General features: G+C 37.6%; 2 protein-coding genes across 2 annotated transcripts; one reads left to right on the plus strand and one right to left on the minus strand.

Moving 5' to 3' along the window:
• The first annotated feature begins 782 nt into the window (after positions 1–782).
• On the plus strand, positions 783–12,275 carry cdk5rap1 (CDK5 regulatory subunit associated protein 1). The gene is made up of 12 exons (XM_051123381.1): positions 783–1,249; positions 1,686–1,789; positions 1,985–2,019; positions 2,115–2,215; positions 2,362–2,572; positions 2,973–3,093; positions 3,212–3,445; positions 3,521–3,618; positions 6,025–6,080; positions 6,431–6,561; positions 7,532–7,585; positions 11,406–12,275. The coding sequence occupies exons 1-12, from the start codon at positions 982–984 to the stop codon at positions 12,273–12,275; spliced, it is 2,283 nt and encodes a 760-aa protein (XP_050979338.1). The 5' UTR covers positions 783–981.
• On the minus strand, positions 8,467–10,253 carry LOC127173166 (bactericidal permeability-increasing protein-like). Its single transcript, XM_051122860.1, has 7 exons — positions 9,890–10,253; positions 9,474–9,641; positions 9,316–9,383; positions 9,166–9,208; positions 9,016–9,079; positions 8,830–8,906; positions 8,467–8,732 (listed from the first exon to the last, which is right to left on the minus strand). The coding sequence occupies exons 2-7, from the start codon at positions 9,630–9,632 to the stop codon at positions 8,691–8,693; spliced, it is 453 nt and encodes a 150-aa protein (XP_050978817.1). The 5' UTR covers positions 9,633–9,641; positions 9,890–10,253; the 3' UTR covers positions 8,467–8,690.
• Positions 12,276–17,030: the final 4,755 nt, after the last annotated feature.

A 17,030-nucleotide genomic window follows, 5' to 3' on the forward strand; every position in this document is an offset into this window, starting at 1 on the left:
ATTTAAAATTGTGTTTTAGTGACAATAAATTTAAAATAAAATGCTGTGGCATTTTTTATTTTTAAAACCTTTTCTACAAACAATTTTCACCAGTAGTTTTGAATTGAAACACTTGTATTTGTTTGTTTGTTTTGATTTGTTTGTTTTTAAATGTAATTGAAATGTAACACAAAATAAAACAATATACTATGTATATAAAATGTACTTAAAGTGCTCAATTTCATGCACTAATTTTGCACTTAATATACTAAAAAATATTCTTAGTACTTAGTACTAAAAAAATATTCTGTACTAAAAATATTCTTTAGTACTTTTTAAGACAATTTTATGTACTCAGCTATTTTGGGACACCATGAATATGAGCTAAAATGTGCTTTTAACATACTTAAATCTTTAAAACTTTATGTTGTTTCTACATTAATTTGAAGATTCATTGTGAAATGATGACAATTTAAATGTATTTTATTATTATGCGATTAATTGCGAAACAGTACAAAAACGTGAGATTAATTTTTTTAATAATTTTTAAATGATTGACAGCACCATTATTATGACAACGTGAAATTGGTGCGTGCGTGTGTGTATATATATATATATATATATGCATATATATAATTAAAATGAATACATACCTACATACATGGTATATGTATCATATACCAAGATTATTTATCTAATCTGTAACAGTAACTGTAGTAGCTGTGGTATTTTATATCTGAAACTATGGCAATCATTTAGCCTGGCTTTTATTTTGAAATATATCACTGTGGCGTCGCCATATTTACATCGTCCTAAACACGTGTACTCAGCTGCTTGACGTTTATAGGCTAGTTTTAATCAGTGGTGGTGTCTTTTATTCATTTCACTAGATTTGTTGCAAGTAGATAATAAGGGTAAATCGTTTATGATTAGTGTCATGGATCAGTGATGCGTTTGTTTGTTTCTTTTTAGGTGTTAAGTGTGTTCATAAGTGCGTGAGACATGAACATGAGCAGCAGTTTCAGTCTTTGTAGATTTGCTTTGAGGAAATGTTTGTCTCGACGCCTTCAAGGAGACATTTATGACCGATATTATTGCTCTAAATCATCTTCTGCTGATCAGAGCAGAGTGATGCAGTTAAAAACTAAAATGGCATGTGGTCCCAGTTTTCAGGACTTTATCAAGAGTTCTGACAAGAGCTTTGATGCTTGCAATGATGAATATGAGGAGCACCTCATTCCTGAATGCACAACAGAGCCCTCACAGAAAGGTCAGGACCTTTTTATAGTGTCTGATAACGACGATATGCAAAACTAATTTTTAGTTCTTATTTCTTTCCTACAATAGTAATAACTAAATGATTATTATGCTACAAGAATAAAAAGTCATTATTAATTATTTGTTTTGGACTATATTTAACAACTGAATAAATATTTGTTATATTTAAGCATCAAGACATTTTATTATAATAATTATTATTATTATTATTTTTTATTTATTTTTAGTCATAGTCAAGCTTCTCAAAAGTTATTGTATAGAATAAGAATAATTTATGTAAATTATTATGTACTTATTTATTTTCACTTTGCTGATATTGTTTGGTGCTTTTCTTTTCTAATTTTGTCATATCATACTGATTTTGGTGTCTGAATTCTTGGTATAATGTATTTGTGCCACATGATGTTGACAAGTAAAATGTCTTTCAGTGTATTTTGAGACGTACGGCTGTCAGATGAATGTCAGTGACACTGAAATTGCTTGGTCCATTCTTCAGAAAGCGGGATATTTACGGACACATGAGCTGCCAGAGGTACTGCAAATTTTACCTAACAAAAATTCATCATGGGAACATCTTGGAAACTGATTACACTGGTAAATTTTTGTAAGGGCTGAGATATGGTCAGAATAGCAGAATATGGCTAATGATCTTTCACTGCATGAATATTGGTTTAATATTTTTTATTATTATTGAATAATTGCTTTTTGTTTGTCTGATATTATTCAGGCAGATGTTGTATTGCTTGTCACTTGCTCCGTAAGGTGAGAAAGACTCCTTTGTAAAGCATTAAAGAATAAGTATACTTAATGCAATTTCCTTTCAGATTTAGGGTTTAATGGTTTTTCTCGTTTGACAGAGAAAAGGCAGAGCAAACAATCTGGAACCGACTCAAACATCTCACTGCCTTAAAGACGAGGTCTCAAAAACACAACAGTTCATTAAAAATAGGTGTCTTAGGTAACTATGATGAAGGTTACACTTTATTTTGACACACTTGCATGCAGGGAAATGCAGTTCTTGTCCTGATTGGGCAAGTTGTAGTTACATCAAATAGTCATGCTTCTTGAAAAGCACTGATGCACACATCTTATGTCCTGCTGTAGGTTGCATGGCGGAAAGACTAAAGTCTAAATTACTTGAGCAGGAGAAGTTGGTGGATATTTTGGCAGGGCCAGACGCGTACAGAGACCTGCCCCGATTACTGTCTCTTGCTTACGGAGGTCAGAGGGCCAGTAATGTGTTGCTATCATTAGAGGAGACTTACGCTGATGTCATGCCTGTCCATCAAACTCTGGAGGGTCACAGTGCTTTTGTGTGAGTAATCCACTGGTTTATGCCACTGTCTGTATTTTACAAAAAAGTGCAGTTGCTAAATAATACATACAGTATAAAAGTTTAAATTGGGATGCAGATATAATTTAAAAGTAAACATGAAACAGTGAAAAGTAAGTGTACTACTTAAATGTACTTTAAGCAAAATTCCGAATAAGATTTTGTCCATCTGACTCTACAGCTCTTACTAAAATACTATTATTCTTTCATAGGATCATACATTATTGTAGTCATTTTTATTCTGCTGAATATTTCCAGTGAAACAATAATTTTGTGTCTGAATGTATGTGTGTTTACAGCATCCCCACATCAGTCATTTAAATAAATGAAATAAAAATCATATACAGCAGTGAAAATTTCACACATTGTGTTGGTATTGCAGGTCCATCATGCGTGGCTGTGATAACATGTGTAGTTACTGTATAGTGCCTTTCACTCGTGGCAGAGAGAGGAGCAGACCCCTGTCTTCCATATTGGAGGAGGTCCGCGTGCTCTCAGATCAGGTAAAATGGCTTTGGAGTTTGCAACACAGTGCAATATGGATATAATAAACCAAAAATAAAAGCTCATGATTTTTACAGATCTTTGATGGTGAGGTAATGTGTGTTTGTTTGTGTGTAGGGGGTGAAGGAGGTCACCCTCCTGGGGCAGAATGTGAACAGCTATAGAGACTTGTCTGAACAGCAGTTTACCTGTTCTGAGGGAAGCACTCAGCTCAGCCGAGGCTTCAAGACCGTGTACCGTACAAAACAGGGAGGTCTCCGCTTTTCAGACCTTTTGGACAGAGTATCCCTAATTGATCCAGAAATGAGGATCCGCTTCACCTCACCACATCCTAAAGACTTCCCTGATGAGGTAAGTACCATGAAGTTACCTGTCTACACATGGTGGGACATTCTAGTCAGAAATGTATTTGTTGTTTTATACCAGGTGTTACAGTTAATTCAGGAGAGAAGGAACATTTGCAAGCAGATCCATTTGCCAGCACAGAGTGGCAGCAGTCGTGTTCTTCATGCTATGAGACGTGGGTAAGAACAGTTTATAGGGTTGTGTATTGTCAGCTAAACTTAAGATGCATATCATAGTGCAGACAACACAATGTTCAACGGTTTGGTTCCAGAGGTAAAAATGTCAAAACAGACCTACCAATGTCAGACTGCAGTTTTGCAAACAACGTGAGGGAATTACTGGTACTGCGTCCTCTGTGTTTTTCTATATATAATGCGGAAATCGCTTCACATCACAACATCATGTCTGCTCTGCAAGTGACCTGCACTGTGATACAGATTCAACAAGGGGCCCAAAATATCCCCACACCATTACACCATCACCACCAGCTCGAACCATTGATATAAGGCAGATTGGATCCATGCTTGCATGTTGTTTACAGCAAATTCTGAACCTAGCAAATTAATGTTGCAGTAGAAATCGAGACTCATCAGACCAGACAACATTTTTCAGATCTTGTATAGTCCAGACAGGAGTGGCACCCGGTGTGGTCTTCTGCTCCTGTAGCCCATCTGCTTCTAGGTTTGATGTGTTGTGCATTCAGAGATGCTCTTCCGCCTACCTCGGTTGTTATGAATGGTTATTTGAGTTACTGTATTGTGATAGTCCAACCTGAACATAGTGATGCCATGTGGACAGAGAAGAGAATAGGTCCAAGAACTGAGCCCTGAGGCACCCCGAGTAGCTAGATGTTGCGACTTGGACACTTTATCCCTCCAAGATATCTTGAAGGACTTCTGAGAGGTAAGACTCGACTCGAAATGCAGTGTGGCTGACTGGAGCATCTGGTGGTTAACTGTGTCAAAAGCAGTGGACAGATCCAGCAATATAAGTATTGAAGATTTGGAAGCCAGCCTTAGGGGTTCAACAACCAAGAGCAGTCTCGTTTGAATGTCCACTTCTGAAGCCAGACTGGTTGCTATCCAGGAGAATGTTCTGTGTAAGGAAGGCAGAGATTTGGTTAGACCCAACTCATTCAAGTGCTTTTGCAATGTATCTCCAGGGGAATGAAGACTGGTGGACCTCTTTGGGGCAGTCATGGCCTAATGGTTAGAGAGTCGGACTTGTAACCCAAAGGTTGCGGGTTCGAGTCTCAGGTCCAGCAGGGATTGTAGGTGGAGGGAGTGATTAACCAGTGCTCTCTCCATTGGCTGCCCACTGCCAAATTCCAAGCACAACTCCAGCAATCATTGCCCAACTTATTTCTCAAAGGAGCGAGCTGCTCTGGCCTACGAATGGCCCAACACTCACCTGTGTGCCTTCCATCTGATTGCCCTGCTCACTCAACCAAGTCAGGGAAGTCAGATGCTCGGTCCTCCTGGTGGCCCCACTCTGAAGGAACCAGACTTGGTTCCCCGAGTTAATTCAGTTCCACTGAGGGTTTAGTGTTGCTCAAGCAAATGGGTGATCTGCATACACTCTCAGTTAGTGGTTCTTGTCTTGAGTTTGGGCCTAACGACTGCAAAGTCGTCCTCAAACCAAGACATGGCTATGTGCCCAAGGTGCTCTTCCACTCTATTTAGAGTACAAGTCATCACCCTTCTAGCTCTTCCTAACTCAGAGGACGAACAGGGTCCCGATTTATTCTGTCCAGTTTGGGCCTTTAGAGCTTTTGTAAAGCGCTCTAGCCACTTCAGGCAATCAGAGCAGCTCTTTGTATGATTTGGAGGTTGCTCTGAAGGGCTGGCAGGCACAAAGCAGAGACTATTTTGCTGGATAGTAAACACTATAAGCCTTGCTTACATTTCAGTCCTTGCCTTGACCAGCAGCCAGCCAGCTAGTCTTTGCTGTCTACCCTCACTAGACACCTGGATGTCCCTGGCCTTCAGCCCCATAGCATTTCAAACACAACGCAGGAGACCATTTTTAAAAGGGAACGCTTCAGTTACTAACATAACCTTGGTTCCCTGAGATAATGTGAACGAGCGCTTTGTAGGCTGCTTTGCTAAAAAGCTGCATGCGAGTCGATGATTGTCGTTAACATTCGAAAGATTCTGATGAAGTCAGTGCTGACTTATATAGGCAGTCGGCTCTGCTCGTTTGGGCAGGCTGAAATGCCATTTGTTTGTGCAGCTACACAAACATGAACAAATCAAGCTTCAGTATTCAGAGTAAACAAGAGTTTACCCATAGTGTTTTAAATGCACCACTCATTCTCGTTATCTCAGAGGTTACGTTATGAGTGTTTTTCTCACTCCACAAAATGTTATGTTTACTACTCCTCACAGTTATACATTAAACACCAGCCAATGGTAGTTTGGATCAGTGGTTTATTTATTTTGATGGGTGTTTCGGCTACAATACGATATAATACAATACAAAGAATGTGCTAAAGTTATCTTTTTAGAGCGTACATATTTAGTTTATTGTTTTTATTGAAATCCAGGAGTCTAATTTTCTTCAATCTGTCATGTTTTCTTTCTCAGTTACACCCGAGAGGCTTATCTTGATCTAGTGAAAAACATTCGTGAAATAATCCCAGGTAGGCTGTCATTATGAAATATGCCAATTGATAATAACTAATCATTGAGTACAGGGACAAACTACTTATAAAAGAGGCATAAAACAAATCAAATAATTTGAGAGGTCAAAGTGAACAAAAAGATCATTGCTGACAAATGAAATCTGAGATATATATCTGGCAATCTTATCAATAACATTTTTTAAAAACCTTTGGTTTGAGTTTGGACGGTTTTAGCATTGTTGAGAAAGCAGTTTTGAAATGAATGGCTGACAAAGTTGTTGGACATGTTTTCTTATCGTATGATGTGGCATAAATGAATTGCAGTGGCTTATGATGTTCCTCTCTGTCCCTGACAAATCGTGTTTCAGGAGTCAGTATAAGTAGTGATTTCATCACAGGATTCTGTGGAGAGACTGAAGAAGATCATCAGCAGACGCTTTCCCTTATCAGGGAGGTGGGCTATAACGTGGGATTTCTCTTCGCATACAGCATGAGGAAGGTCTGCTCTACTTTTTGCACTTTCTGGCAAATATCATGTATGTCTTGTAATTCAGTTTGGAATAAAACAGCTGTCACTCAGAATATCAATAATTAGCATGAAAACTCAGTTTTAAAGCGTTCGAAAGGGGCAGGGACACTTTTAGTAAAAAGATGATAATTCCTGAACGGAATAAGAAATCTTTGCCAAACTCAGAATACTTGTGTAAGAGCTCACACAGGACAAACATCGTGAAGCTTGGCCACTTGGTGGCACTGTTGCCACTGCTGTCAGTCAAATCGTTTTTTAAATGATTGAGAAGATGTAAAAAACCTACTTTTGCTAACTAATCCTGTTTAATTTCAATCTTTGGGAAGCTATAACAGGGGTTGTTTTTAAGCCTATAGTTATCAATTTTTTTTACCTTTGGGAAAATCCTAAAAAGTCTAAAGGAAAACCACGCAACCTGGTGAGCACCCGCTTGACAGGTGATTCTAAACAAGCGTGCAAAGTTTTAAGGAGATCGAACCACAGCTGGCGCTATAAATTGTTAAAAAACAATAGTTCTATGGTAAATTACCTGGATTTGCTGAAAATGCTTTTTTTAAATCATTGATTTAGGTGGTTACAGGCTTGCTAAATAATGTCTTTTTTCATATGTGCTTAAATGACTTGAGGCCCTTGAACCCCGGTAATCTCTGCTTGTAACTACGTTTTTATAATTGTAATTTCAGACATGAAAATCTAATGTATCATGTATGAAATCTCATGAATTATGTCTGTGAGTGAGAAAATTATGAGTAAATATTTAGCATTATTCAATTAAATCTGCTAGTTCAAAATAATGGTACCTAATGTAAAAAATGAAAAGCCCAATCAAACTGTATAGAATAATTTAAAACTGGGATGGGAAAATGTATTCTGACGTTGGAAAGAAATGAAACAATATGTTAAAATTACTATGGCCGTTTTTCCTTGCTTATCTCTCTAGAAAACCCATGCATATCATCGACTGCAAGATGACGTTCCTGCACCAGTAAAAAGAGTGGAAGGAGCTCATCTCTATTTTTGGTTAATTGACCGTTGGCAAAAAGCTTGATTGACAGGCGATCTGACCAATCATTAAACCAAATCCACCATTCTGTACGAATAGAACAGCAAACAGATCAGACATATGTACAGGTACAAAGATTCACACCCCCAAGTATTATGCGTGATTAGCGCTGAAAAATGTGAGAATGTTGTGGTCTTTTACAGGAGAGTAAAAGATCTTTGAAAGTAGCACTAAAATCTTATAGCGCTAGAAAGAGATGTATCCATGAGAAAAGCAGGTCAGATGGCAGATTTGAGTTAGGCCCATAATTAACAGGTTCTCACATGGTAGACCACTGACAGGACATGCCTTGATCCACTCCTCACTGAATGACAGAAAAACATGGCTGTCTGAGCATCTTCCGATAGAACAGACAGTTTCATGCTGACCCTAAGATAACCTCAGGCTGCCGTTCTCAGTTCAATATATGCACACCGGAACTGAGATGATAGTAAAGAAATGAATACTGTTACTGTTCATGGTCCATGTATTAAAGCAAAATATGTTTTAAATGCAAAGTAAATGGTAAGAAATGTAGAAAATGTAATGTCTTGTGCAGAAAAATAAACAGTTTCTATGAATAACCCCAGTGAATAGGACACTCATCCTGACAACAAAGCAAAGTGCAGATAAAAAAAAAAAAAAACAGATAAAACCTGAGAACCAGAAGTCAATAAAGCTCCAAATGATAAAACCCAATAAAAGTGTTGTGGAGAGGACCAACCCAACGCCAAATATTTGACAGTTTTCCTGAGTTTCCTTAGTCACTGATTATCTCTATTGCTCAGAACACCATCCTCCCCAATAAAGTATCAAACACCGTTTTGTGGGGGAAGTGTCAACAAGTTTATTTATTAAGAACATGTATGTAATTTTAAATAGAAATTTAAAAGATGTAAATTATTTCTTTTAAAAATCACCTTTAAAAACATTGTCTTCAGTAGTAAATCAGCATTCATTCATTCATTCATTCATTCATTCCACAAATTCATTCAGTCATTCATTCATTCATTCATTCAATCATTCATTTAAAATCCTTCAGCAATTCAGGTGAGATTTATCCATTGAACTGAACGTCTGTTCCAATCAACAAGTAGTCCTGTGGGAAAAATAATAAATAAATAATCATCATTATTATGACAACAAAGTACACAGTCTTTATAAACAGTATCATATTAACATAATTGTAAACTTACCTTCAGAACCTGGAGTTGACTGTTTACAAGCTGCATCTTTCCAATGGCAGGAAGTGGAAAACCTTCCTGTAAACGAGCTGAAAAGGAAAAAGTCAATGACAAATGAACTGTAAGAATTTACAGTAGGTATTTCACTTCAACGCCAATAAGAAGAAAAATAATAACAATAATAATAAGAACTCTTACCATTAACATTAGGAAGGACAGCAACCCTCAAGACCACTGTGAAAATTTTGTCAAGAAATGCCACCTGTTGATTTACAGTAAATTTTATGATGAGTTTCTGAATTATTGCTTTCAGGTTAGTTTTAAACACTTTTTTTAGTTTATTCATACCTGGAATGGTCCCACATAGCTTTCTGCTACGCTCATTTTAAATCTGTTTAAGAGAAATGTACAGTTTGTATCAATTGTTTAATCATTTAAGAACATAAACTCACATCCTGATGAATATGTATAGACTGTGTTTATGGATCCAAAACTCACTTGTTAAGGGTCACGTTTCCTGCCAGTTTGAGCTCAGTCACATATATGTGAGCACTGACACTGCCTTCCTGTTAGTTGAAGTGGAAATATATTACAAAACAATTCATATCTCATTTAACGATTAATTTTTGGTTATTCCTCCTCCTGGTGTGACTTACCAGATTGAGGACAAATAGTGGAGATAGTGTGCTGTTAGGCTGAATCGCGTAAGCTGTCACTGTACTGCTGGCCTGAACAGTCATGTTGTTCGGTTCAAATGTAACAAGAGGCTCCTTCACTGTCTCAACTAACAGCTTCACCATCAGATCAGGATACATAGTCTCAATCTGAAATAAAGCATCTTATATTCAGTGTTTGTGGTCCTGTTGTCCTCACAATGATAGTAATACCAGTAAATTTTGACAAGCTTTTATATCATACAAAATGAAGTTTTTTGAAAATCTAAAAATTCCAAAAGTGTTCTGTGAGGAGTAGGGTCCCCATTAAAAAATGGAAATCCAATTGTGTGTGTGTATGTGTATATATGTTTGAATTTAATGACTGAACATTTATGAACATCAATATATTTTCATACTTTAGGAATGAACAATCCAAATGTCTTTGTGTTCAGACGAAATGGAGAACCTGAGAGAATCTGCAAAAAATAAATCAATTAATTAATTAATTAATGCAATTAAATAAACATGGTACATTTCCAAAGCAGCTGCTCTCAGCCACATTTCTATGAAGAACAAACCATCAGATCATTCTTCATTTAGTTCTGGCAGTTGTAGTTCTGTCATCACAGTACTGTGTATAATGGAAGTTTCAAAGGAGATCCTTAATGATACATGAACATTCTTAAAAGGTCCTGTTTTTTAGACAGAACCAGCATTTGCAACAAGAAATTAAAGATTTTTGCCACCTGTTGGAAAGCTCTTTAAAATTAAACCACTTAAACATTTAAATGATATAAAATGTTTCACTATAACCATTAGATGGCGGATAAGGACTGTTCATTGGCTCATTTGCCGTTTTCTACTCATTTGCCATTTCTACTCAATAATATAGTTCTTTTAATTTGTTTTGCTTTTGTTTTTATATATTTAAAGTCTCAGTGTTGCCAGATCTTCATAGAAAAAACAACAACAAACAAGGACAAGCACAAAAAACACGGAAACACCCAAATGCTGTTTGTTTTATAACACCAAAAAAAAAAAAAAAAAAAAAAAACATATATCTCATATCTGCAACAGAACACTTTATGATCTAAGACCAAACAATTCTATAGTCTTTGACAATATGCCTAAAAGCGCTTGTAAATACGAAGACATGAAAACACTGCAAGACAGCGCTCTCTAAAGCAGCCTCCTGAGAACAAACAAAACGCAGCATGTCGATCAGCGGTAGTTTAGTTAAAATTGACAGACAAAAAGAGTCTTTGGACAAAAAGAGTCTTTGGCTAAATTCTTATTCACAGCCACAAGATGCCAAAATGTTGCAATGGTTACAAATGCAGGAGTGACTGCTGTTTCGTACACACATGGAATGTTTGTGTGTGAAAATCAAGGCAATCACGTCCTTACAACAGATTATTGCAGATCTATTAGAGGAGAACTCCACTTCCAGAACAACAATTTATAAATAATGTACTCACACCCTTGTCTTCCATGTCTTTCTTGAGGAAAACATTTCAGCATTTTTCTCCATATAATGGACTGATATGGTGCCCCGATTTTGAACTTCCAAAATGCAGTTTAAATGCGGCTTCAAACGATCTCAAATGCAGTTGTAAATGATCCCAGCTGAGAAAGAAGGGTCTTATCTAGTGTAACAATTGGTTATTTTCATAAAAATAATACAATTTCTATACTTTTTAATGCCAAACGCTCATCTTGTCTTGACTGAACTCTGTTTTTGTTTCGGTTCATGACAGACTTTTTTTTTTTTTTTTTTTTTTTTTTTTATTCTACAACCGCGAGTGCAGCGTGTTTGTAGTGTGTTAGCCGGTTAGCTTGCCATTCACTTTTAATTTTTCTCTACGCCTTTTTCTACACAAGTTCATCAGACAACAGTGGTGAGTTGAAATCATTCTACATCTACGGTGAGTAATGGCTTCTTCTCCTTTCCTGGTAACCTGCATCACCTGTCATATGTATAGTTTATCAATCTCTGTCGGCAGCGAGGGATTCACATGTGATAAATGCAGGGAAATAGTTAGGCTGACAGAGAAGATTTCAGAACTAGAGAAACGCATCCAAACTTTAATCGAGGATAGTAAGAATGTGAGGGCATTAGATATGGCTTTGGATGCGACTATCTTAGGAAGTCCCGTACATTGTTCGGTTCCGGTAACTTCGCCTTTGCAGCAGGGCAACTGGGTGACTGTGAGACGGCATAGTCGCGGGTCAAAACACCGCTCTTCCGTTCCGATCAGAACATCAAACAGGTTCTCCCCACTCAGTGACGCACCCACTGAGAAACCTGATCAAAGTGCTCTAGTTATTGGCGATTCTATTGTACGGAACGTGAAAATAGAGACACCAGCCACCATAGTCCAGTGTTTACCGGGAGCCAGAGCGCCTGACATCTTGGCAAATTTAAAAGTGCTGGCTAATGCTAAACGTAAATTCAGTAAGATCGTTATTCACGTCGGCACAAATGATGTTCGACTTCGCCAGTCGGAGATCACTAAAAATAATGTTAAAGAGGTGTGTGAACTTGCAAGTATGATGTCAGACACTGTAATTTGCTCTGGCCCCCTCCCTGCGTATCGTGGTGACGAGATACATAGCAGACTGTCGTCACTAAATGGCTGGATGTCTAAGTGGTGCCCGCAGAATAACATAGGTTTCATAGACAATTGGACAAGTTTTTGGGGCAGACCTGACCTGTTGAAAAGAGATGGTCTTCATCCCTCCAGGGGTGGTGCTGCTCTTCTCTCTAGTAATATGGCATATAGTCTTAGAGTTTGCACTTGACTAACTGGAGCCCAGGTCAGGAAGCAGACAGACTGGCTAATCCGACCGTCTGCTAGCCGCCTCACGTCACCAAAATCAGTTAATTCTCAGCACATAGAGACCCTTACACCTAGATATCATGCTATAGAGACTGTGTCTGTTCCCGAGCTAGACAATACAAAAGACGTCCAAACCAATTTAAGAGTAACAATCTAATCAACGTTCAACAAATAAAAAACTTACATAATACAGAGAAACAAATGATAAAACTTGGCCTTTTGAATATCAGGTCCCTCTCTACAAAAGCGCTTTTTGTAAATGATATGATCATTGATCATAATCTAGATGTGCTATGTTTGACAGAAACCTGGCTAAAATCAGATGATTACATTATCTTAAACGAGTCTACTCCTCATGATTACTGTTATAAACATGAGCCACGTCTAAAAGGTAAAGGGGGAGGTGTTTCTACAATTTATAGCAATATTTTTAGTGTTTCACAGAGAGCGGATTTCAAGTATAACTCATTTGAAGTAATGGTGCTTCATATAACATTATCCAGAGAAACAATTGTTAATGATAAATCCCCTATGACGTTTGTACTTGCTACTGTATACAGGCCACCAGGGCACCATACAGATTTTCTTCAAGAATTTGCTGATTTTATATCTGAGCTGGTGTTGGCTACAGATAAGGTCTTAATAGTAGGTGACTTTAACATCCATGTTGATATTGAAAATGATGCGCTGGCAGCTGCATTTACAGACATTCTAAATTCTATTGGAGTTAGACAACACGTGTCAGGTCCCACTCATTGTCGAAATCATACTCTAGACTTAATACTGTCACATGGAATTGATGTCAATGCCGTTGAGATTCTGCAGCAAAGTGATGATATCTCTGATCATTATCTAGTCTCGTGTATACTTCAGATAACTAAAACTGTAAATTCAACTCCTTATTACAAGTATGGTAGAACCATCACTTCTACTACAAAAGATTGCTTTCTAAGTAATCTTCCTGACTTATCTGAATTCTTCAGCATGTCCAATAGCTCAGAAAAACTTGATGAAGTAACAGAAACTATTGACTCTCTCTTTTCCAGGACTCTAGATACGGTCGCTCCTCTGCGCCTAAGGAAGATTAAGGAAAATAGTCCGACCCCGTGGTATAACGAGCACACTCGCGCCCTAAAGAGAGCAGCCCGGAAAATGGAGCGCAGCTGGAGGAAAACAAAATTAGAGGTTTTTCGTACTGCTTGGCGGGAATGTACCCTATCGTACAGAAAAGCGTTAAAATCGGCCAGATCTGACTACTTTTCGACTCTTTTAGAAGAAAACAAACATAACCCTAGGTATTTATTCAATACAGTGGCTAAGTTAACAAAAAATAAAGAACCAACAGGCACTGACTATGCCCATCAGCATAGCAGTAATGACTTTATGAACTACTTTACTTCTAAGATCAATACAATTAGAGACAAAATTGTCACTATGCAGCCGTCAATTACAGTGTTGCATCAGATAGTGCGCTATAGATCTCCTGGGGAACAATTCAACTCATTCTCTACTATAGGTCAGGAAGAATTGTATAAACTTGTTAAATCATCTAAACCAACAACTTGTATGCTAGACCCTATTCCATCTAGGCTACTAAAAGAGATGCTTCCAGATCTCATAGATCCTCTGCTAAATATTATTAATTCATCACTGTCATTAGGATATGTCCCCAAAACCTTCAAACTGGCTGCTATTAAGCCTCTAATTAAAAAACCACAACTTGACCCCAACGAATTAACTAATTACAGACCTATCTCGAATCTCCCATTTCTGTCAAAGATATTAGAAAAGGTTGTATCCTCACAGTTATCTTCCTTCCTACAGAAATATGATATCTGTGAGGATTTTCAGTCAGGTTTTAGACCGTACCATAGTACTGAGACTGCTCTTATTAGAGTTACAAATGATCTACTCTTATCATCCGATCGTGGTTGTATCTCTCTGTTAGTGCTACTGGATCTTAGTGCTGCGTTTGATACTGTTGACCACAACATTCTCTTGAATAGACTTGAGAATTATGTTGGCATTAGTGGTAGTGCATTGGCATGGTTCAAATCGTATCTATCTGACCGCCATCAATTCGTGGCAGTAAATGATGAGGTATCATATCGATCTCAAGTGCAGTATGGAGTACCACAAGGCTCAGTACTAGGGCCGTTACTCTTTACGCTTTACATGTTACCCTTTGGGTGATATCATCAGGAAATATGGTGTTAGCTTTCACTGCTATGCTGATGATACCCAGCTCTATATTTCTTCGCGGCCTGGCGAAACGTACCAATTTGAAAACTAATGGATTGTGTAGTTGAGTTAAAAAATTGGATGACAAGTAATTTCTTACTGCTAAATTCTGAAAAAACAGAGGTGTTAGTTATTGGGCCTAAAACCTCAGCGTGTAATAACCTAAAACACTGTCTAATACTTGATGGCTGTTCTGTCAATTCTTCGTCATCAGTTAGGAACCTAGGTGTGCTATTTGATGGTAATCTTTCCTTTGAAAACCACATCTCTAGTATTTGCAAAACTGCATTTTTCCATCTCAAAAATATATCTAAACTACGACCTATGCTATCAATGTCAAATGCTGAAACATTAATTCATGCGTTTATGACCTCACGGTTAGATTATTGTAATGCTTTATTGGGTGGTTGTTCTGCTCGCTTAATAAACAAACTCCAGCTGGTCCAAAATGCAGCAGCTAGAGTTCTTACTAGAACCAAAAAGTATGATCATATTAGCCCGGTTCTGTCTACACTGCACTGGCTCCCTATTAAACATCGTATAGATTTTAAATCTTGCTAATTACTTATAAAGCCCTGAATGGTTTAGCTCCCCAGTACCTGAGTGAGCTCTTATCGCATTATAGTCCCTCACGTCGTCCGCTGCGTTCTCAAAACTCTGGCAATTTGATAATACCGAGAATATCAAAATCAACCGCGGGCGGCAGATCTTTTTCTTATTTAGCACCCAAACTCTGGAACAATCTACCCTACAATGTTCGGGACGCAGACACACTCTGTCAGTTTAAATCTAGATTAAAGACCCATCTCTTTAACCTTGCTTACACATAACAAATCCACATTCTTATAATTCAAATCCGTTAAAGGATTGTTAGGCTGCACTAATTAGGTCAACCGGAACCGGGAACACTTCCCATAACACCCGATGTACTCGGTGCATCGTCAGAAGAATGGCATCTACGCTAATATTAGTCTGTTTCTCTCTTATTCCGAGGTCACATTAACCACCAGATCCAGTCCGTATCCAGATCAGATGGTCACTGCAGTCCCCCGGATCCAGTCCGAACCCAGCCCAGACGGTGGATCAGCACCTAGAGACGACCTCTACAGCCCTGAATGTCAGCGGAGTCCCGCCTTGTCACAATTCTGTATTGTTAAAGGCGGTATAAAATAAAGGTGACTTGACCTTGAATATCGAAAAACTCCAGTCTCATGTTCTCCATCAACTTCAAAATTGCCCAATATCTCTGTTATACCTTTTTTGTTAAGGGTGTTTGATCTTCTTTGCATGTTCACTTTGTAAAGACTGTGTCGGTACTTCTGCAGCGATGTAGGATGATTTTTTAAGTTGAGGGAGAAAATACGATTGGAGTTTTTCGACATACCCTAACTGTCTTGAGCCAGAATACACAGAGTTCAGGGAGAGCAAAACAAGACGAGTGTCTGAGATGAAAAAGTATTTAAATTGTATTATTTTAATGAAAATAACAGATCGTTTCACTAGATAAGACCCTTCTTCCTCGGCTGGGACCATTTACAACCGCATTTGGGATCGTTTGAAGCCGCATTTAAACTGCTTTTTGGAAGTTCAAAATCGGGGCACCATATCAGTCCATTATATGCAGAAAAATGCTAAAATATTTTCCTAAAAAAATGTAATTTCTTTACGACTAAAGAAAGAAAGACATGAACATCTTGGATGACAAGGGGGTGAGTACATTATATGTGAATCTTTGTTTTGGAAGTGGACTTCTCCTGTGTATGTGGCACAAAGCAACAATATGAAGTAAAACTAAGCAACCATGAGAACAGGAACTACATGCTCTGTAAAAAATTTACTTTTACAACACAATGTTGTAAATGTGTCCTATCGGATATTCCAGTTACACACACCTGCTGCATCAAGCCAACTTGAAAACTTAGGCCAAAATTTGCAAATTGTTTTGGTGTTTAAAAAACTTAAATCAGACTTAGTGTTTTTTGTTTGTTTGTTTTTCTTATTTGTAAATAGGAAATTCACATTTTAGAAGTGATTACAGTGTTCAGGCTCATTCAGACATGACACTTATTTTTATTTTTATTATGTTTGTCCTTGAATTTTATGGTAATGTTTGTGTGTGGAAATCAAGGCAATCACTTCCTTACAATCTTTCAAAAGACAGATTATTGCACATCTATTAAAGGAGAAGGTCACTTTCAGAACAACAATTTACAAATAATTTACTCACACCCTTGTCTTCCAAGATGTTCATGTCTTTCTTTCTTCAGTCGTAAGAAATTATGTTTTTGAGGAAAACATTTCCTGCCCTGATGGTGCCCGGATTTTGAACTTCCAAAATGCAGTTTAAATGCAGCTTCAAACGATCCCAAATGCGGTTGTAAATGGTCCCAGCCGAGAAAGAAAGGTCTTATCTAGCATAACAATCGGTTATTTTCATAAAAATAATACAATTTATATACTTTTTAATGCCAAGCGC

This window comes from Labeo rohita, chromosome 11 (genome assembly GCF_022985175.1).
Source record: "Labeo rohita strain BAU-BD-2019 chromosome 11, IGBB_LRoh.1.0, whole genome shotgun sequence".
NCBI classification, from domain to species: domain Eukaryota; kingdom Metazoa; phylum Chordata; class Actinopteri; order Cypriniformes; family Cyprinidae; genus Labeo; species Labeo rohita.